The sequence below is a fragment of the Haliaeetus leucocephalus genome, unplaced genomic scaffold, assembly GCF_000737465.1.
Source record: "Haliaeetus leucocephalus isolate CR32 unplaced genomic scaffold, Haliaeetus_leucocephalus-4.0 Scaffold964, whole genome shotgun sequence".
Lineage (NCBI taxonomy): Eukaryota > Metazoa > Chordata > Aves > Accipitriformes > Accipitridae > Haliaeetus > Haliaeetus leucocephalus.
The window spans coordinates 313,339-337,052 of record NW_010973400.1 but is presented as its reverse complement, the minus strand read 5'-3'; the positions used below and the strand labels follow the sequence as shown (position 1 = coordinate 337,052).

Sequence of the window (23,714 nt, the reverse complement as noted above, 5' to 3'; positions counted from 1 at the left end):
GTTGCACTGAATCTCTATGCTGTTATTTACTAGGTAACTAAATATTAAATTAGATATCTAATGTCTTAATAACTAAAATAATTAACTGTATTTGTCTAACATAGTTATCTACCTTAACTTGGAAAATGTTGACACTGGGCTAGACTGTCTTTGCTGTATTGTTTAATTACATTGCAGCAATGTTCAGCATCTCTTGCAGCAGATATTGAATTTGTGTAGTGAAAAGCACCCATTAACCTCATGAGATTGAACAATATAAATAAAAATTTGTTTTGTTTCCTGCTTGGTTTCTGGGGTCTTGTGAACCATGAGAAGTTCTCTAGAAGATTTATACACCTACTTTATCTCCTTTTCCCTTGCTCTAACCTGGAAATAAGCTGAAATTCTTGTAAAACCACTTATTTTCAAGAATTCAAAGCTACAAATGGAATGTCAAACATTAAAGGACAAGCTGATAAATCACTGGAGATGGCAATGCCTGAGTAAAACAGTATGGAAATGATAGCAAATGTTTACAAGGGAAAACTGACCTGCTTAACCCAACACACAGTAATATACCTATACTCAACATGCTCTTTCACTTGGTGTATCCAGTGGGCCGTCATGTTTCTTGTATTCTGGTTTTTCTGTGTATTATATATACACTTAATTAGACTTGCGATGTAGACAACCCACTCCTGCATGAATTTAAGCTGCTATGTAAATAAATAAAAAGTAGGAAAGGCAGCTTTTGCTAAAAATAGAAACTAAGTTTAAAAACAATGTTTTGGCCTTAGGCCTTTATTTAGGGTTTTGGAAAATATAACAAGCTCTTTGTTTTCCATCACTTGTAGAAAGCCTGATAAGCAAAATATTACTTCTCTAATTTAATTCCTATCTAATAATTCCTATCTAATTTTGCATTCCTTGAGTGTGTTTTAGTAAACCCCTTTTTCATTCAGAGTAAACTACTATAAATTACAATGGGATATGATCATTAGTAGTTTTAGTAGAAATACTAGTTTAACTAAAGAACTTCTTTGTTGTGACCTCTGTGGCAATAGTTTAAGCTCAGAAAAAAGCCATCAGAACACATTCTTGAACAATTATTTTGCTTTGAAGGGCTATGTTTCATACAGATGATCAAAAAGGCGATATAGTGCCAGCCCACTTAGGCTACCAATTAATACTATCACTGTCAAACCCCCAGTAACTTCATTACTGTAGTGTTAGTAATTTTTAGTATTTGAGGTTACTGACCAATTGCCATCAAATTTACTACATGTGGATTAAAAGACCAATCAGCCTTCATAATTTGATAAGCTATGTTCACAGTTTTTTCAATGCATTTCAGTCTTTTTAATCTATGTGTCTTTACAATATCTCTGCCTGCCAGATACTTTCTTTCACATCTATTTTTCACATAGGGAACTGATGCAGAGGACATAAAAGAAACCAAGTGGGAAGTTAAACACCTAATATTTGTTGGGCTGGTTAGGGCTGTGTGTGCACTACCTCTGTTCGCTGCTCCTGAATTGTTAGAGGTGGGTGGCTTTTGTCAGTAACCTATATGCTGTCTGTAGGACCATGGCTCAGTAATGAGCCAGTCCTCATCCTGTATCTGAACCTTGCTGCTGGGAGATGTAGCTTATTTCAGACTAAAGCTGCATTGCAGCTCAACATATAAGGAGCGTAAAAGATCAGAGTTTTAAACTGGAGTATGAAATTGAGCCCTGAGGTAATAGCGTGGTTTTAAGAGATATTAGTACCAGTACATCTCTTTTAGATAAGCTATAGGCATATGTTCCCTCGTGCTTTCTGCCTCTTTTCTGTCATTCTTTCTTTCAGTATTTCTTCCTACAGCCTTTTCCATGGAGTAGTCCAGCTTCATCTGGAGTGGTGTATCCTTAACATAGCTTTTAGTTTAGCGGATAGAGCACTTTTCTAGCAGATGAAAGAGCTGTCAATCCCCTTAGACTGGGGAACTTGAGAGCCATATCACCCACCTCATGAGCAGCAGTTAAAGATGCCCAAATTGCTGTAAATTCTTACAGGCACCAGATCATCCTTGTCTTGTTGACTGGCCAGGAAGCAAGTAGCAAAGTCCTCATCTTAAGTGATTGCCCAAGCTCCTTTAGGAGGTCCCTGGCAAAACAGGAATGAAATTGCACAATAGCCTAGAACCATGAAGCTCTAACTTGATCTCACTTTTTGTGGCTGGATCGACAATGATAAGAACCTGCATAAAGAGGGGTAGTTTTTGTAAGTGCTAGTGCTCCATGTTGATGCATACGTATTTCATTTTCCTCATTTTATGGGACTTTTTTGTGCATCTTTATCTTAAGACAGGAGCTTTGGAATATCTGAAGGTTCTTAGTGCGTGATAACCTGTGTGATAGTTTGTCTTGAGTGAAGATGAAGTATTGCTATTGTAGGTCCCGATCTCTCAATGTAAAGTTGGATTGATTTATGCGGTCCAATGCCTTGAGTTCAGTCCTGTTCTGAATGAACGGCATCACAATGCTAGATGATGCACCATAAAGCTCCACGTGTTTCCGCATCCTTCCCTGATTCCCCAGCTACACATGAGGCTTCACATTCTGTACATGTGATTAATCAGTCTATATTTACCAGTGGTGGTAACTTAAAATCACATTTTTTAGTTTGGTGGGTTGGTTGGGGGTTTTTTAATTAATAAGTTTGTTTATTTCAGAGTTTTCCAAAGAAGTGAAAAAAAAGAAAGAGATACTTGAAATTTCTATCATTAAAACAAAGGACTTCTTTTCTTTTATGTTTCAGACACAGATATTAAGGAGCTAGAGGATGTTTTTGGACTTAACGGACAAGTAGAGCATAAGCTGAACTTCCTCAAAAAGAATGTATCAAAAGACATAAAGCTGGTACTGATTGCTCATTCTATTGGTTGCTACATCACACTGGAGATGATGAAGCGAGCATCAGAACTTCAGGTACATTAACCTTATAGAATGGGAGTTATATTATTAGCAAAACAGTGCACATGCTTACCCTATGAGTAATGCCATGTCTTTCCTGTGGAAGCTCTATTCTGCTGTACAAAACCTTTCAATTAAAATGAAATAAAAACATCAACGACTAATCCTAATAACATATGATAAAGCAGTTTGATGTAAAATAAAGTTCTGACTCTGAATTTGGACCTTTAAATGCCCTTCAAATATAAATAATTCATAATGGTGATAAATATATTTAAGACTTTCTTCTTGTCTTCTCATCTTTAATTTATAAACAGATCACTAGATATTTGGCAATTACATTATGTTACTACACTAAAAATTAAGACTTATGATTTTCATAGCAGCCTCTTATCTCAAGGCAAGCAGATTGCTGGCTGTACATGGGGAAATGTATGGAAGAGAATAATAATATAAATTGTGATGAGTACTACTGTAAAGGATGTTGGGTTTAAAATTTAGTACATTTGCATATGTCATTGCTTCTGCAACTCAGTCTTTGTTTGTGTAACTCAATGAGAGCGAGAGGTGTTGCTGCATGTTCTTGTGTATCTGAACATTTTTCTTTGTCACTGTGAAGCAATAAGAAAGCTGAGGCAGGACCATGTCCTTGCAACTCTGGAAATGGCAAACTGTTAGTGTTCAGTAATAACTCACTCTACTAGCAGATGATGAATGAAGAATAGTGAATTTTTATTCTTAAACACTCACTCTTGCTAAATCATTGCCTCTTCCTTTACATTATAAAATCTTCAGTGGAAGGAAGTGCAGTGTTAGCGTAAAGTCTGTGTTTAATATACACATGAGTAGGTTCTTCCACTTCTTCAGAACCATTTCCACTGCATGTCTAACTTTTTTTTTTTCCTTTAAAGGAAACAGCAACTAAAAATGTGAAACATGAGGTTAACCTGATATATTTCCACAGGAATATTTCACTTTATGATTATAAACAAGGGCATTTTTTTGAGGGAGAATTTTTATTACTGTTCTATCTTTTCAGAGGGAGTGTTCTAGAAAATATCATATGCAGTAATTTGTCCAAAAATATCAACTTTTCTTTGGTCAACATCTGTACAGTCTTTATTACAGAAATAATTTTATCTGGTTTCAATTAAACTATGAATTGCTGAGTAATTTTTTTACACCTGGCTCACTGGATGCTGGCAGCTTGCTATTCATCAGTGTTTTGAAATGTAGGTATCTTTGGGACACTCCTAGACTGCATGGTGTACTGTGTGCATGAAGTTAATATATGACAAGCTACATTTAAGATGCATTTAACAATAGAAAATATTTGTGTAAGCCAGAGTGTTGTGCAACCTTTGTCCCTTTGCCAAAAATAAGTTAACTGTTAGGTTTTATAACATATGAAGTGTGATAATAAGAAACTTGTGTTTCCACCTCTCCCTTTATTTTTACTGGAATATTTGATTCCCACAAGATTTTGAGCACATATGTGTATTTTAGTAGCTAGATCATTTGATTTTATTTTTGTGTAGCTCTTATGTGATATTCATTTATTACTTGAGTTTCAGTTTTGGTCTTAAAGCAGAGAATTTAAGAACCTTTGATTGCTTACAGTTTGTTATTCTGAGCTAGAAGTTAATATGTTGTATTTATTGTTCAAATAATTCAGTAAACATTTATTTTTGGAGCGTATGTTTAGCAGATATGATTTTTATTATCCATTTTAAAGCCCTTTCATAATCTAACCAAATATAAACTAGATTGTCCCTCTCTTACACAATGATGAGGGAACCTGATGAACTTGAGCTAGCGTGCCTGAAAAGGAGAAAGTGCTATCTCCTTATCTCTCCTTGGTTGCTCTTCACCAGTCAGTTTTGAATGCCACTAATTTCTTGGGCCGTTGTGCTCTGCAGGTTAATGGGGTACTATGGGGTTTTTTCTTAAACTGCTGTGAAATAATGCTTTCTTATTTCATTAAAAGAGAAATGAAACAGGAATTGCCAGTTTACTCCAGGATAAATTCAGTTTTGGACCCCATCCCTATTTCCCTACTGACTCTCAGGGAGGCTTCTGTTAACAGTTTCTTCAGGAGACCCCTTAACACAAACGTGGTCTTAGGTTGATGCTTTTAACTAAGTCTGATCGGTAGAGAAGGGCCACACAGGTTACATCCGTACTTGTAACTAAGTGGACTACTGCATGGATTTGAGTACTGGGCCAGCTATACAGTGATGTTTTTGGACTAGTCTTTAGAGACTTCTTTGGCCCAAAGCAGCCAGCAACTCCCAGACAACACCCTGGCATGGTTCTGGGCTTGGCAGAGGCCCAGGACCATTCCCAGTAGTTAGTTTGGATGCAGACATCCTGTTTTTGAGGCACGGGAAATACAGCCACGTGGACACAGGCTATCCCATGCCATCCTGTTTAATGGCAGGACCAGGGAATAGCTCCTGGCTGGTCTGTTTGCTGGTGCACATGTAACCTTGAACACTTCTCAGTTGCTGTGGTGGGCATCAAATCTTAACGAGATTTGCCTCCCTTGGGAAGTGGAGCATCCAGAGTTTGTCAGACGGCTAAAAAATTTTGACACTGGGAAGGAAAATGTTAATCAGCCTTACTCTGTGGAGATGGAAAAATGCAATAATGTACAGCTTACTTGATATGTGGTCTTAACCTCATAATCTTCTTCGCTCTTCATTCAGCCAGCAGAACTGAAAAATGAAGCTGAGTGACAAAATTATTTTCTCAGTTGTTGGATCTTGAGCCTAACTCATAAATATGCTACATCCTCCAGGCATTCTCTTCTAAAATACAAATCCTTACTTGGGGGATTTCCTTGTGTTTTACTGGCGATACTATTGAGTATTTCCTAAAACACTCTGTTTGGTTGTTAATTTAATCAAAAGATTGACACATTTCCTTGCTAATGAAATTAAATCTGTTACAGCATTAGTCTTTCATTTGTAATGATGCTTTTGAAATGCCAGTACCTTTGTGGTAATAAATTAACACTTATTAATGAGTGAAACTATCATACAATGTAAGTATTGCTCTTCCAGAGGAGAAAGAGTTTAAAACCTCTGAGTGTGTATCAGTTTAAGCAAATAAGATTTCTATAATATATAATTCAAAACCATGCATTGCTACTGTGTCTCAGTGGTGCAAGAGAATATTGGGTATTGCTAGACCTTGGTTGATTTCATAAATAATAGCTAAGAAATCATAAGTTGGAATAGTTGTGTATAGAACAAGTTCATACCTTGGAAACCCTGTCACATCATTTCTGTGCGCACATTCGTGTGCATCTGCCTTACGTTTCCTTCACCATGTTCTCTACCAAACAGAAATCTGTTGGTCTGTACTTTCTTTTGAAAATTCTGATAAGTGTAACAAAATAACATAGTTGGCATTTAATGATTCCACAGATTTATACAGTAGCATAACCATATTTTCATGTTTTTTTCTTTTGTCCGTATATAAATTGCATTCAGGTCTTTCACTTGAGGAGCTACAACTTGTTCAGGATCTGGTAATGTATGTAGCTTAGAAGGTTTCTGCAATGTGTCTTATTCTTCATAAATCAGTACTGACTTTCACCCATCAGGAAGCTGTCCACAAGCTTTCTTGAGTTAAGCAAACATTTCTTCATTGCTGACTATTCTAAATTATTTTATGATGTGTAAAGTATTGGTGCTATTCATTCCCTTTTATGAATAAATTACACATGCCTAACAGGAGGTACTGGGCACTTTTTGCTAACCTTTTGGGTTACTGAAATTGGCTACATATCACTGCTGTTCATTTTCTGTCTGTTTAGCCAGTTTCTAATCCGTAGAAAAATGTTTCTCTCACCCATTATTAGTATTGTTAGTGGTCACAGGGGTTGAATGACCTCAATGGGAAGCATTTTGTTGGAGCTTTTTGAATATGGTTATTTTAGATGATGCTGCCATATGTGCATGGTAGTTTTATTTCTTCTTTTTTAAGTTTTTCAAAATATTTAGTTAAAGAAGCGAAGGAGCTTTCACCTAGAAAACATTATTGTTGTTGCTTCTAGTGTTAGAAAAAGGCAGAAATATATTTTGTCATTCTTTTTTAAATGTAGCTGATAACAGATTAGTCTTCTGTCATTCCAAAGTTTCTGTTGTTGCACTGTTAGTAATGGGGTCTTTTATTACCCTTGGTGCTCCCCTAAATAACACCTTTAGTGTGACATATGTAGTCCTCATTTTGTGGTTTCATACTTGAACCAAAAGGCCACGTTCCATCTGTTGTGAACAGCTTTCTTGGAAACGTTGATGGCCTACAGGTACACAACAGAATGACAGATGTCACGACTGTTAGCTTTTTTTTTTTTTTCCTATTGTCTGCAAAATCTGCTTCTTCCCAATTACCTGCAGCCCTTTGCAACACATCTTAGTGGGAGCAGACATCTCTGCACATGGCCTTTCTGACAAAGACATTGATTGGGATATGAAATTTCAGAAACGCTCTTCTCTTTGCTGTCTCTTGGCCAGGGAATTTCTTTTTTTCAGTTTGTGTGAGAAATTACCTGTATATATAGAAGTAGTTTGTTTTAAAAGAAGCTTTACTAAAACAGTGAAAAATGGCAATAGATAGTTTTCATTACAATGTGTCTTTGTATGCAACATAAAATGCAATAAATAATTACAGAAGAAGTGAAGGAAATCTCTCTCAACAATGTGTGAACATCTGTCCTTAAATACCTTTTTTGCAGTAAGACAGAATATGAAGTTTAAAGCAAATCAGCTATTCCTGAATAAGTCGTGTAAAACATTCTGATTCTAAACCAAATGTCTTTTTCAGATATAGCTTAATCTATTTTCAAAATAACTTAAGGTAATGGTTTCAAATGTATTTTAGATTCATTCTGGACAAGAGTCTTCACATGTGAAGTTATTCAGGACTGTTTCCGTGTTTAGATATTCTTTACTTGGGCTTTAATTTACCAAGCCTGTTGGTCAACATCAGTTCTCTAAGTTATCAAAGCTTTTCCAAAGTTTACTGGCAGAGCTAATCCTCTTTTTGAAATGCAGCTTCCCAGAGACAGAAGCTTCAAGTAGGTATCTTTTTTTTTTTTTTTTTTTTTTCCTTTTTTTAAGCTTTTGGTTCTCCCAAGAGTTGAACTGGACAAGGAGAGAATTTTCTTTTGCCACTGTTGGCAGATGCATAATTGGCCATTGTAGCAAAAAGATCCCACCTGCTAAATTGAGTTATTTTTCACATCTTTTTGTGTGATGAGAATAGTTACTTATGGGGAGGGCAGAAGGAGCATGTAAGTTTTGTAATGGCTTAAAATCTCATTTGGACAAATATTAGATTCTCTCACTGTTGCGTTTCTGCCTTAAATCAAGTTGGTTCTTTTGTCTCTGGTTAACACTTAGTTCCTTTCTGTTGAAGTACTTGGAAAGCTTCCCCTAACTTTAGTGAAAGTAGAGTTAGGCTGTAAGAGAGAGAAACTTCAGAATTCCTCTACTAATTGATTTATTGTGATACAGAATTCAATGCAGTGACCCTTTATGTTAATAGTTTAGTTTCAGTTGTGTTGAAAGCTTGATTATGAATTTGGGAAGCGCTTTCATAATGTTAGGAAAGAGAAAAGTCACCATGTTTTTAAATATGGGTATTTCTACAAGAAAACAAAATTCTTTAGAATGTGAAAATCCACAGGGACTACAAGACTGAGATTAAAAGAGGGAGATTTTTTTTTATTAGTACAGGAACTACTAAGCATGTCTGACCTTTAGAGATAATAAGGGGATCTTTTCAGCAGCATGAATGGATGAGGGAAAGACTGTATGAAGGTAATGACATTTGTTCAGTTTCTGTGTTGCTGAGACAAGAACCTATATATGTAATCCAAGACTGGTGGTGTCATTACAGAAAACATCTTCTGAAAGGACACTAATTTAGCAGGTTCTGACATCCTTAGAAGTTCTAGTGCGTTTTGGAAGTCGAAGGAAAAAAAAAATATAAACACACCTGAGTTAAACAGGAATATAAATTTTTATTCCATTTTTGAAATTTTTATTTAACATAATAGCATCTAATTCAAATGTTGATTACCTAAATTAGATGTCACAGTACTTTAAACAAAGTCAGTTTACATAGGTGTTCTGTAGGTAAATTAACTTCTGGTGATCTCACTGATGATTATAAAGTTTAAAATACGCTTCGTGAACAAATACATTTTTTACCACCTTGAACGTTCTCTTACAAAAGTAAGCTTATCTCAGATCTTTTGAAAAAGTACAGTGAGACTGCATAAAATAGAAAAATAGCCAGAAGACTTCTGAAGAGACATGATGTCTTCTCTCATGTAGAGGATTATACTTTGTATACCTGTGTGCCAGGTTGCAGTGTAACCAACAGCACAGTAGAAGCGTGAATAAATGTCCTTGGTTTGTGCAGCCTTGTTTTGATTTATCCTTCCTGAGAACTGTTTGCTCTTGGTTCCTTAATGGTTTGCAGTGATGGATGGAATATGGTTATGTGGTTATGTCTAGCAGTAGGGATTGTGATCTGGAGAAACAGAATGGAGAAACACTATTTTTATATGAATTTCATGTTACTTGCAGGCTTAAATGATAAAGTGCAAAAAATCCCCATAAAAACTAAAATGGGTAAAAGACTTACAGTAACACAAACCCAGTGACAACATTTGCAAAATTATTATGCAGGAAAAAAATAGATGTCTCTATTTAGCAGACCTCACAAGGGAATTGGTACACATTTCAAATAAATGCGTATCTTGTGAAGAGAGCTGCAAATTTCTAGGCCATGATATAAACCTAAACTGATTCTCATGTATTTTTCTTCTTCAGTCCATCCATCTGGATAAATTAACTACATATTAAAAAAACCCAAGCAAACAGCGTTGCGCTGATACATACCCACCTTCATCCCCCTTAAGTGTTGAGAGAGGGAAAAAAAGAAAGACTGACACAGTTTTGCACAGATTTAATCATGAGTCTAAGTACAGCTGCCTTCAGTGAGATGTGTGTGTTAATTTAACCTTATGGATGTTTTAAGTTTGTCACTGAATCGGACTAGTTCTATAATATATATATTTTTTTTTGACAGCTCTCTATAAGTTCTTGAAAGACAGCAAGTCTGTGGGAGCATATACAAGGAAGCACAGGTGGCCTGAGCCAACAATTAGACTAAAATTTGTTTTAGTTGACAGTATACACATTGCAGAGCCTGCATAATCCACCTTGCAACAGATGACAAAGTTCTGATGAGTATGTTCTCTCAGTGACGCCTCAGGCAATATCAGTAAATCTAGTGGAATAGCCAGTAAACCAAGCAATATGAACTTGGTGCATATGCAAACGTGCAGCTCTCTTATGTGGAAAAAGTGAGAAGGAATGCAGTTGATTTATTAAACCTGACCAAATAAAATAAATAAGATACCGTATCTTTGAAGCATCAAGGAAGTTTCTACAAAGATTTGTAGAGAGATTTTTTTTTTTTTAATGAAAAAATGAAAACAACCTTCATGTGAAAACTTAAGACAAACATAAAACCTTCTCTCTTTGGGGTGGGAGGCTGCAAAGCAAGGAGCAATAGTAGGTGAGTTCATGGCAAACAAAGATTTGTTAGAGAGATACTGACTTTTGACTGAGACACTCATAGAAGGCCACCAGCCTGAATTTAAAAGCTCAACAAAAATTCAGAACGCTGTTGGTGAAAGGCTGATAACTGTGGAATGGGGTTGAGAATGTGAGCTCACCCAAGAGACCACTAGCAACCATTATTTCACTGGCTTGATGACAGACTTTAATCCTAATGGTCCCAGTCATATTCTTTTCTACCCCTCCTTGACAAAAAAAAAAAAATCTTTAAAAAATGTAAACTGTAAAGAAAATGCAGCAATCAACAGGCAAACGGGATTTTTTGTATAGCCCTCACTGGACACTGCCTTTGTGAATAGGAAGAGGCACTGTCTAGATTGCCATGTGCTGCATAGGTCTGCCTGAAATTACTTTTCACAGACAAACAACCCACCTTGTGATATCGAGGACAAAGAATGTGAAATATCTCAAGAATACAAAAAAAAAATTCAGGAAACTTAAAATGTAATGAGAAATAAACTGTTGAAGGTGATATATCTTCAGGTGTAAAAAGCCTGAGGGCAAATTAAATAAGGAGTTAAATTTTTTGTCTTTTGCTTTCACCAGGGAGAGGCTTGCATCTTTCTCCACATTAAGAATATAATTTTTACCACAGAAAATTGTCTTCAAGCCAAAGTGGCATGAACTATCAATTATTGGCAAATAACTAAACCAATCAGGAACTGAAATGTGATCAACAATTTGAGAATAGTCTTCAGTCATGCTGTGAAGATACCTGATTTTTGCTTTGTGTCTGTCTGGTTTTCTGTTTTCTGCTTTCTTGTCTTAAGCAGAGAAATTAGCTTTTAATCATACATTGCATAGTGTGTTACACATGGTGCCATCTTCTGATTCTTAGGTTGACCAAGTATGCTGTGGTCAAAAGTGTATAACTGCCTGCTAGTTAACAATCCAATTGCCTCTAAAATGAGATAACAGGATTTATGCTTTAAAGTTGTTCCCCCCCAAAAAAGGAGAGAGATATATTAAAAAAGTAAAAGAGATTTCCAGAGAGCACTACTTTATATATCTGTCCTGTCTGCAATCCAGACTTGTTCTTACTTGTAGCTGTAGAAGTAGGCAGCAAGCAACAGTGAAAGGTGAGACTTAAGTTACCAACGTAAGATGATAAAATTCTGGATTTTTTTGGCAACACAAACATTTAGGATTAGGAACATGTAAAATTTTCAAACGGAATTGAGGAGGATTACCTGTTGAACTATGCCCTTTTCAACATCTTCTGTGTCATTGCTGTTGAGATCTTAAACTTCTAACCCAAAACCTAGTGTTTACCAAGGAAGCATGAATGGAAGGTTTGGATGAGGCTTATGGTACTTGTCAGCCTGCTTGGCCAAAGCTCATGCCTGATTATCTGGTCGAAAGAAAGCTTTTTGAAATTAACCTTGACTTGAATTGCTTTATTTTATTCTGCTGACTAGTATTTTATGCCTTGCTTGTGTTATATTGTATTAGTACGCCCTGGCTCAGCTCATGTTAGCCACGTGGAAGCTGTAGTTCATCATATTGTCAACACCCGAAAGGGGGTAGCTGAGTTGTTGATTTGCCTGGCTGAGTTCAGTATCAGACCAAAAAGTGTCAATATAGAAACTCCGTTTAGAAAACAAAAAGCTTGAAGATTGCAGTAGGACAGTCTTAAGAATAGGAAAAAAGGGATATACATTAAATTAAACAAAACTAATTTTTAAATCCACTCTTTTTGTATCTACCAAAACATAGACCAAAGGCTCTACACTGTCAGTTTGTCTCACCATTTGATTCCTAAATGTCTCTCCTAAAAACAGAGATACCAGAAAGATAAGGTACAGTAAGTATTATTTCTTTTGAAATATATATATATATATAAAATCCATTCTTAATACTGGCTTATATGTATTTTGAAAACAAATTATGCATTTCTGAACAGTGCTGCCATGTGTATACACATAGCATACCTTGTGTGGTTTTTGAAGTGGGTGAAGCAGGTAGGTATCACTTGCTCAGTCCTAGAACTTAATGGGAGATACTAGATTACATATAGTTCAGTACTCCTCTGAGTCAGGAGAACTTAAAGTCTAGAAATGCTGAAGATCAGATGAGACCAGTAAGTAGTTGAGGGTTAATTAAAAGCACAAGTGCAAATTTAATTAAAATTGATGTCTGGTGCAATTAAAAGACAGGCTTGACAAAAGCAGCAGTCAGTATATCTGTCAGAATGTAATTACCAAGCATATGAATACAAGTATCTGTTTTTACATTGATCATATTTTTAAGAGTGAGGATTCAGAGTCAATAATAACATTGCCCTAAGATAGCTTGTTTAGATCGTAAGCCTGTGAGAAGGCGGCCTGAGGAAAAACTAATTCCCAAGACTTTCTGAGGAAAATCGTGTTTTGTTCATAATGTTCACTGAAACTTCAACTTCTGTCACCTTGTTTAATGTATTTGGTTTACTGCTCAGTTGAATAGAGAAACAATATGTAAACCAAGATTTTGGTCTGTGATGATTCGAAGTAGGAAAACATGAGAACAATAATTTTGGTTTCAAGGGACTTGATTTTTTTTTTTAATAACATTGTGTTTATTTTGCCGCTAATGAAACATCTGATTTCTTTTCAGATGTATGTAGTCAGAATTCAAATAAGGCTATAAAAATTATTTTTTCTAGGAAGTTAGAAGACATTAAAGTAGCCAAATGTACAAACAGAAAAGGCAGAAAAATAAACTGAAAAGTGGAATCTGTGATCATTCATCAAGAATCCAAAGTAAAACATGAGAATGAAGAGGAAATGAAGGAATAAAAATAAAAAGATGGCTAGAATGGTAAATGGCAGAATAACAGGATTTGTTAAGTACTGTGGATTTTTACAGATATGTTCATAAAATCTAGTTATTTTGAATCTCCAAAAATTTGGATTCATATTGTAATAAGTAAATGAAATGATTCTATAAAGATGAGAGAATCATAAACATATAACAAGAAGTGAATTTCAAAAGCAATTAGGATTTATAGCATATGTTTTTCAAAAGAGCTCAACACCCTTTGGAAAGCCAGATTTCCCAAAGAACTTTTTATGCTGGCTGGTGAGATCTTTTACAATTCTGTCTGCAGATGTGTATGCATAGCACTTGAAAAATCAGAGACTCATCTCTTTGGAGAGTTGGACCAAACAATCAAAATTCACTATCAAGATATGTCGCGCATAGCTTTGTTTTGTTTTGTTCTTCTGCTGCAATTAATATGCTTTTACAGAAGACAATAGAGCCAGAAATCAGCAGTTTTCATGCTAATTTAAAGTTGAGTAAAGGCGAAAGCAGTCAATTAAGGCATTAAAGAATTGTTCCTGAAAGGAGTATGTGAAGGGACATTGTGGAGTTTTTGAACATAGACTTTGCAAACATAGTTAAACTTTAGCACGGCTATAACTCTGGTAACCAGTGTCTGTTCCTAGAAGGTCTATATTAAAATGTAATTTTGCTGGCAGTCCTGAGCCCTCAAAAAAGAAGTTGAACTGCTTCATCAGCTCTTGCCTCTCGTTGTATATGATAGTTACTCAAGCAGTGAGGAAGGACTTGGCATGGATCTTCTAGTTAGAAGAGGTTACTTAGACTGGACAGTGTCGTAATTAAAAATGTTTCCTACTCTGCCACATTGTTAATTTGTTTATTCCCCATGGTTTACAGTGAAGTCTAGGGGTGCTTACTTTAGAGGCTAGAGTGGAAAAATGTATCCCTCTGCATTAGTTTCTATACTGAGAATGGTGTGTCCTGTTTGAACACTGCAGAAGTGAAAGGAATCAGAAGAAGACACAGATCTCTGAGCTTAGACTGCACATTCACTGCATTTAGGGCATTTCTAATACACTATTGAATTAAGTTCAGATAACTACTGGTGAATTTTTTGTCCCCTGTCTTTTTAATATTTCTTTGATTACTGATTATTTTAGGGGAATTTTTGCCAATGCCACGATGGATCTTTTCAGATACCTGAGCGTGTGTTGAGTGACTGTAAACCTGTGTTTAGAGAACTAAATCAAGCCTTAGATTCCTTCTTAAGAATCACCCTCTGTACTCTTGTGACTTCAGAATTAAATGTAATAGAAGTCCACTTCCTTTTCCATTTATTTTGATGTATAAATGTTTGAAATGCTTGATTTCTATTGTTTGGATACAAATCTACTTAACTGTGACATTTGGGAAAAAAAATCGTTGGAGTTTGCCTTTTCATGTGGAATTCAGTGTTAAGTATACATTTAAGTGGAAGTCCTGGAACCACAAATGTATTTAATAAACTTGTTACCTTTGGAGTCCTGTAAGGAAGTTCAATTAATGTTAATGAAAATATGCTTCTAATAACTTGGTTACAACATTTCTAGTCACTGAGAAATTGTGAGAACATTCCACTCCATTTCAAATTCCAAAACAAAGCATAATTCTGTATAAGGAGTAGCATTCACTGAGTCCTAATTGTTCTTGAAAACATTGATTTTCTGCTACTCTATTTTAAAACAGCGGCATGACTACTGTAAGTGTATTTAACTGAAAGGAAAGGTACAAACCCCAGATCTCAGTAAATATAATTTGTATTGTAACCTTTAATGGTGGCTGGCAGAGTTCAGACTTTTTATCTGGCATTGGCAATTGAAAGGTATTCTTCAAATTCTTGTGCTCAGTTGCACTAAAACCCTTCCTACCCGATGAACAGTTTTATTTGCGTGATAAATTAGATATGATAATTTTGCTCTTTTAGCAGATTCCTGCCTATATTCCATTTCTTATAATAATTAAGGCTAGGAGCAGTCTGTAGTATTGCAAAGGAAGGAATTTTGTATTTTCCCTTATTATTTAAAATGCTTACAGTTCTGGGAAAGTCTATGCAAGGATGGAAAAATGAGCTGACTGAGAGAATTCCTTACTCCCTCCTCTCTCTTTTTCTCTTCTTCTGTTACCCTGACAAGACTTTGGGATATAAGTTCTATCTTGAACCTCAAATATTCTTTGCTTCTTTTATTCCTTTGACAAAAATACAAAGTTCGGCTTTGTGTTCCGTTTCTTCTCGGTATATACGTGCTGGCTCACTCATCCTTCTATTCTTCACTGATCTCACAAGTCAGGACTTGTTCTGCTCTCCTTCCTCCAGCATACATCGTTAAATAAGCCACTTAAAATGGTTAAAATGGTAATGGACTGAACTCCTTCCAACGTCAAATGCCAGGTCAGCTTTCCTTACCTGTCTACTAACCCTTCTAGCCAAGTAGGGCTATGGGCTTGGGTTGACTGGATGCCTTTTTGAGGGCTGACTTCAGTGAGTGGTGAAATATACCCCTTCCAAATGTCTTTAAGTGGAGCACTTAAAAACAGAAGTCCAAGGATCCCGAGGCTCTGATGGAAAATCATGGCCTTCCCTTTTCATCAGCAAGATCAGATTATAATAGTAAGGCTATTTTCTCATTCACCTTGTTCAGCCACTTTTCCTTAAACTGAATGGATTGTCATTGATATTTATTGGTAGGTATGGCTGTACATTGATGGCTATGAAAGCAGTTGGTTCAAGACAACAGAAAATCTGTTTCTTAATACTTTATTTTTGTTGAGCCGTCTCTCCACTTTTAAGGGCATTATTACTGGTTCATCGTAAGTGGTAAGTGTCCCAGATCATGTCTACAAGGATCACATTTACCAGTCCGTGTACTGTAAGAGTACCTGCAGATGCAATGCGGTAATCTCATGGGAGTGCTACACAGAAAAAAAAATCCCACCCTGTACTTCCAAAATGAAAATGGAAAGAATTTCTCCTGGAAAGTGGCAGCTGCGTTCTGACATTCATGTAATGGGAGCAACTGAAAGCTTTATGGTGTGTAACTGTGACACTGCATTCCAACATAAGCTTCTCCCTGCCCTTCTTCCAACCAATAAACTATTCTTCCTCTCTTTTCACTCTCACCCCTCCTAATCTTCTTCTGTTTATATGCTTTAATCATAATAGCAACAAATCCATCCCTGCCGGTATTATCACACCGTTGCAAATTTTGGCTGTCTCCTTTGGCACGTCCCTTGTAGATGGAATGATATTGCCCACTTTGATGGGCTTAATTCTCTATGTAAAATACTGCTCTGTCAATGAATATTTTCTCTATTAAACTATTTTCAGTCCAACAATAAGATACAGATTTTTGGGAGAACAGTTTTGTCATTATTACCTTAACCCATAAAAAGGCTTTTTCTTTTTTTTTCTTTTTTTTTTTTTCCAAACATTTTGGGCAAGTCTTCAGTTACCCAAATATTTGTAGTACAGAGTAATTTGCATTTCAGCCCTGTGAGACTTGTAAATGTAATGAACAGTCTGTGTGTTTAATATTTTTTATACTTTTAATAATTCGCAAATAGTTCAGTATGTAGAGCTGACCTGTTGAGAAATAGTTTGTAGTGTCTGTAGAGAACACTCCTGAGTTCTAGTCTTTTGTATGTTTAGCAGAATTCTGGGCTTCATCTGGAAAAATTCTAGGAGTACTTCTTATTGGAAAATATTTCAAGTAATGTGAAACAACAGGTAATTTTTTTCCTGTGCTGTGACCCACTTGTAAGGTGAGGTATGGATGGTCCCTCTCCTGTTGCCATTAAACAGTTTCAGCATTGGAAGTCACATATTACGGTGGATATTAACAACCTTTTGAAAGGTGTGATTGAAAGCGTATTGATTTCAAAGGGAATTATCAAAGGTCTCAATTTACTGTGCAATCCAAGAGGTTATTCTGTAACTACCATAAGTGTTTTACTGCAGCCATGGTCTTCATCTGTCTATCCAAGAACAGAATAAGAGAATCTTGGTCTCTAGAGCTGGGAATATTGTGTCTTTGGCGAGATCTGCATTGACTGTAGACTGTCATATTTAATAACTGAAAAATAAATCCTGTAATCAGAATTTATTCATGGGGCAGAATTAAGGCCCATTATATTGATGGAAATTTTGCCACTAGTTTCAGCAGGAGCATGATCACACACCCAGGCATACAGTAGGTGGAATCACAGAGGACCAGAAGCGTTCAGTAGGATATTGGACACGCTGCAGTCTCATTAGGGCTCTACCTTTTCAGTTATTCTGCTTGTGACCACTGTTGGCAAAGGTAATTTCTTACTCTTAGCAGCTGAAGTTAGATGCTACCAAGATTTCCATGCCTCTCACTTTTTTGCTACTGAAAGATATATCCTGAGTTATTTTCATTGCATTTTAGTTCTTCTGTAATTAAACTCTGCAGAGCAAGTTTTAGTATACACCTAATAACATCATGCGAAGTTAATACTGTAGAAGCCTGATTGTTCATATTTTAAAAGGACTCTTCATATGGCTGGTCCAGTGAGTTCGGATGCAGGATTCCAACATACAAGGCTCAGAATCAAATTTGTGCTAAGTCAGTGGAAAGTGGCTTTAAAGTAGACATAAATTTAGTCACACCTCACCTTGGTGCAAATGACCCTCAGGCCTACATACCTAAGGGTGTAATCATTGTTGCTAGCACTGTATTCGTCGTTACGCTAAAAGACTACAGTTTGAAATACAAATACATTAAAAAAAAAAATGCTGGTCCTTGAATTTTGTTTCCATCCAAGTGGAACTGCCAGGAAGCCCTGGAGGCTTGGGGCATTAAAGATGTACTTCAAATAGAATTGGATAATGTATGTTAAATAAAGAAGGTGCCAGGACATGGAAAAACCTTGTGATCACTGTAAAGCATTTTAAACAGATGAGAGTACTGCCTGCTATTTATATCATCAGGTAGAAGCTGAAAGAAAACAGTAACAAAATAAACCCAAGTTTTCATTCTTTTGAAAAATGTGTGGTATATATATATTTGAACATAGTGGATCAAATTCAGATGTCGAAGGAGGGGTAACTTACATGATAATATTGGATATATTGAGTGTAAGAAACTGTAAGTTAGTATGAGTGATAGATGGACAGACTGGGAGAAAGTATAATGTTTAAAGTGGTGTTGGAACAGGTATATTAACTTTTATTTTCAGGGTATCCTACTAATTGCTTTTTCTGCTAAATTCTTCTCTTCTTTTTACCACATAGAATAGAAGTAAAGGTGTGCTAGATACACAGTTGAGTTAAGGAGTCTCTGCTGCTGACAAAAATTGGTCATAGTTCTGTTGGTTCACACAAGGGAGTCCTGGCATTTTCCATCACCTGGGAAGTTGAGTTTTTCTGTTTTTCCTGTCATTGAATAGCATCAGCTAAAAGTTAACATCTACTTATAACTTAAGCTATTCCTGTCTTCTTTTTTGCAGGATAGTCTGTAAAAGTACAGCACAGGTTAACTGCCTATGAGGTGCTTCAGTATATTAGTTTTGCTTCTGCATTTCATTAGTAAGGAACAGAATGGCTATTTGTAGCTGGTGTATGTTACAGCTAAAAGAATGCCTTCAACTAACTTGTCCCAGAAATGGTAACGTACCTCAGGCAGAGAATATACCATAGGCAGAGTGTGAAAGGAGGAAATGCTCCTTAAGTTTTTTTTTTTAATAATATTTCTCTGATTAAGTCATGAGAAATAAGGAAAAGATTTGGCATTGTGAATGAGCCTGTAGAGTGGGGAAAGATAAAAATTCAGTTTGTTGTGATCCATTGTATTACATTGGACTACTTCAAAAGGAAGGTACAAGAAAACTGATGGTTGAGAAATTATGAACTAGCATACACAAAAAAGAAGTTTCCCCTTAAATTTCATTAACTGTTGCTTGGCTCACAAATATTTGTGTGCCATTTACAAATAGGGACTTTGTCCAATATTGCTGAGAACAGCATTGTCCATACAACTGGTTAATCTTCCCTTTAAAAAAAAATAAATCTTAGTATGACCTTGTATTTTGCAACAGTTAATACCGCAGTAGAATACTGTGAAGTTGTGAAGATTATGCACAACTTCGCAAGATAAGTATCAGTGTGTCCTATATCTTTCATTACCCTGTATCTTGAAGGAAGTTAATGCTGTTGAAATGTTTGGAAACAGTGCATTTCTGAGGTTTTCAGGAAGATTCATATGTATGTTGTTTCTTAGAGAAACCTTCTGTGGAATGTGGAAGGAAGTATGTATGTATGTATACTGTTCCCTGAAGAACTGATACAGCTGATGCTTTCTGTGTATGTCCAAGTAGAAATAGCTAAAAACATTGGATATATGGTTGTTTGAATTTATATTACCCTGAATCCAGCCTGTTGTAGTCTCCAAAGTTCTCTCTTTTGTAATTCAAAGTGATGAAGACATATCTAAGTTGACCAGCTCCCTTAAGGTCAGTAATAGTCATGAATTTTTACAGAGGTGAGCAGGGGTCTGCATGGGTTGTGCCTGCGGTCACAGAGAAATGAGAGTGGTCTCTCTCTCACACACTTTGATAATTCTCATTTTACCTGATTTGTTCAAATCCAGAATAAGAATTAACTGAATTGATTATCCCAATCTATTAGACTATGCTATAAGTAATTTTAACTAAAACCATGAAGTTAAGTATGGACAAAGGAGAGTACATCAGATGCCAGGAGGCAGAGACAACCCTGCCATCAGACAAAGATAAACGGAAAAAACAGCCCTTGTCACGCAGCCAACCTGAGCTCAGGATGTGATGCAACACAATATTGAGGCAATATTGTTTGTTAGAAGTATGTTATGAATTTCTAGTTACTTTGCAGATCTGTAGAGGAGACACTGATTGGAGCTTGGCTCCACTTCTCCGCTGCCTCAGCTCTTGCTGACTGTGCTCTTGTTTGACCTTTGAGTGACAGTCTGGCCAAGGAACAAGAGTGAGAAGGTTGAGAAGACAAGCACGTCAGCAGAGCACTTGAAGGAGGCAGCCTTGTCTGTTGTACACATATTGTAAGAATTAAAAGTCTGGGTGTGCAGGAGAGGGACTTAAAAATGTTATCTTCATATTCTCTGTACTTATTGTTTCTTCTACATCTCGTGAGTCATATTTGCAGAGATAAGGTTTAAGAAAAGCTGGCTTTTCTCGCGGCGTGTGTGGAGTAACAAAGTATACAGTAAAGGGCTAAGGGTCTCCCTCCATCAGTGCTCTTGTGAAGGTGAACGACATATGTCACCATGGAGAGAACTCATGCGTTTTAGCTCGGCATAACATGGTTTATAGGACAGAGAAGCGTAGGTACTATCATACAAGGCAGGTGTGTTCCAGAAAGAGGAATTCAGACTGAAATAAGTAGAGGGAAAGCCTAGGAAGATAATAAGGAACCTAAATTATGGGAGGAGCTCAGGATATCTTGGCTCATTTAACCTCATTAAACAGAGAATGTGTATATGAGTGCCTTCTATAAACATTACAAGGAGTAAATACAGAGAAAAATAGAATTGTTATGCGATTTTCTATTATGTTATATTAGAATAAAATACTTACATAGGATCAAATAGATAGAAATAAATTCATAAATTTGAAACTGATTTCTGGGCACGGAAGTATTGAATCTGAAGTAACCATCCAATTGTAACAGGAATAAGTAACAGGAAGAAAATGATATTGTTTTTAGTGAATCTAAGTAGTTAATGGACAGGTCTGTAAAAAAAGGTAGGAGTGTACGTTTGTTATGGTTGCTGTAGTTTTTGCACCATGAATAATTATGTAAGTTCATATATTTAAATTGTATATTGTAAATGTCATTCATATATATATATATGTATGAAATTGTAAATATTAGTATAAAGTATGTCTTATATTTCAGTACCTAAACTCCTGTTTGTGGACTTTCCCATAGTTATCCAAGAAATATTACTTGCCCTGACTTGAGGTATAGCTTCTGTGGCCCCGATTGCCCTCCTTGGAAGCAGTAAAGGTTGACCACAGGTTGACAAAGGTGGACCAAAGGTTGACACATTATGTACAGTGTTCTTCATAATACTGAAAACCTTGTAGATGGCAACTGGTGTGTCTTGTTTACATGCGCACAACAAAATTCATCAAAGATTTGAAATTACAAAGGAATTCTCCATCGGCACTGATCTCTGTGGGTTTTTTTGGTAGCATTTTCTGTTGCCTGAAAAAAAAATCCTATTTTAATTAATTAATTTTAATTTAATGAGTTCCATATCAGAAAAGAGGGCCCATGCCAGTGGTAGTGCTGTGAGTCTGCCATCTTCTCATCCTGTGCTGGATGCTTGGTTTTGGGGGTTTGGATCTTTTTCCAAGGCATCATAAAGTATGTCATCGGGTGCTGGAGGATTTCTTATAGTTTGATGGGAAGGAAATGCAGAATGGTTGTGGACTGGGTTTAGTGATCAGTCTTGTGCTGGCGTGTTAACAAGTCTTATTTTGTTAACAGTGTTGTTTGAATAGAATGAAATATTTTTTCTGTAGTGTTCTAAACTTCATGTTTCATTCTGATTTTTTGGAGGAGGGTAAAAACTTTGCAAATAACCTTTAATTGTTTTTTCCCTCCTAAAAGGGTATGTTTCTTTCCTGGGTGTAACTACTCTGCAAAGATTCTGCCAGCTTGCTGTGTAACTGAAACATGCTTTAATTTTATTTCTGGGGTTTTTTTAAATGTAGTAACCATTTAGAAAAAAGAATGGAAAGAAGGGAAAAAACCCCAAACATTTTAAGTCAATGCATTTACTTTCCATTCTTCCTGGCTTATTAGTTTAGTCAGTGAATGTAATATGGAGTTGTCCTAGGACAATGTAGTTGCATGAGAGTTGTTTACATAAAAAACATTATCAGGCCTTATGTTAACTTTTTTACAGCTTCCTGATACAATGTTGTGGTTTTGGAAATTGAGAGTGTCAGTCACATCCATGGAAGGTGACATTTCTCTCTCTTGCACCGTTCCTGTTGGTAACGGTTCTACAGTTGGGAACTGATAGCTTGGTGCAGCATAGAAGTTGATGTCAACACAGATTTCTGCTTTATTTTCTGATACCTGCTTTAACATTTGAATTTTTTAATTTCTTTCCATCACATTACTTATGTCACTTGTCCCATCCAAAATATTGTTTCATATCCTTTGCAGTTATAGCCCTTAAAAATTTGTGGAGTTATGGTTCTCCGCCCCATTGCCTTTTTGCTCCCATTCACTAAGCTATTCATATTCCTCTCTCTATATATATAACTTCCTTCAGAAATTTTCTCATCCAAGCCCTTCATTAATTTTATGCTGTATTTGTGGCTGGCTTTTTGGTTGAAATCTTCCCTTTTAAGATGTACAGCACAGAATGCAATCTGTGTTGTCTCCCAAGGAGACAAAGCTTCTTCTGGCATTTGTGATGTGTTTCCTCACTATATGTAACATTACCTTGCAGAGCTTCTCTATTGCTTGCTTTCTGCGCTGTATCATATTGCAAACTTGCTTATCATTTGCTGTTCACCATTTCCAATGTGTCCTTTCAGCTCTTTTACTTACCAGGTTTTTTCCCACTTGTTCATGCTTTAGATTATTTTTCCGGGGCATATTTAAACAGTAGTAGCTTCTGAGTTGGTTCTGTGAGCTGAATAATTAAAGTACTAAATTTAACTTAAGAGAACCTCATTATTATACTGCTTCTTTCCAATTTTGGGTTGGTTTGGGGCTTGGTTTTTTGGTTTTTTTTCTGTGCTTCTGCTTGGAAAAATTGCCTTAAGCATCCTGAAGCAGGTACCATGGCTGGATCTCAGAAAGCTGGTTTGGCATGTACTGAAGCACTACATTCATTGGAAACTGCAATCTAGCTACAAAAGAGAGGTAGTGACAGTCATTATGAAATAGCTCTAGCTTCTCTTCTGCTGCTGCCTATCTGTAATTTGAAGACCTGATCTGCAAACATTAACCAAATACATAATAGGTTTCTGATTTCTAAGCAGACAAATGTCAAGGTCCTTTAGTGCAAATGCAGACTTTGCCTGACTAAAAAGTAATAGAAAAGCAATATACAACTTTTTCTGTATATCAGTGAAAGTTTTGATATAGCTAATCTGTTTCAGTGGCAGAGGAAGTCTAGAACTGAAAGACTGCACAGAAGTGAAAATGAAACACAATGCAATTGCAGACATCATGCACTGATGTTAATGGGGCTGACCTGCATTTATTGTCTTGGCATGCACTTTATAGACACTATGCATGTAGTGCGAAGTGATGTTTAGTAATTCTGAATCATTCAAG

General features: G+C 36.2%; 1 protein-coding gene across 1 annotated transcript in view; it reads left to right on the top strand.

The window, feature by feature from the left end:
* LOC104842134 (chromosome unknown open reading frame, human C2orf43) overlaps positions 1-23,714 on the top strand; it is a 125,086-nt gene that overhangs the window by 54,128 nt on the left and 47,244 nt on the right. The window contains exon 4 of the mRNA XM_010584251.1: positions 2,779-2,948. Coding sequence (XP_010582553.1) covers positions 2,779-2,948 — 170 coding nt within the window. The remainder of the gene's footprint in view (positions 1-2,778; positions 2,949-23,714) is intronic.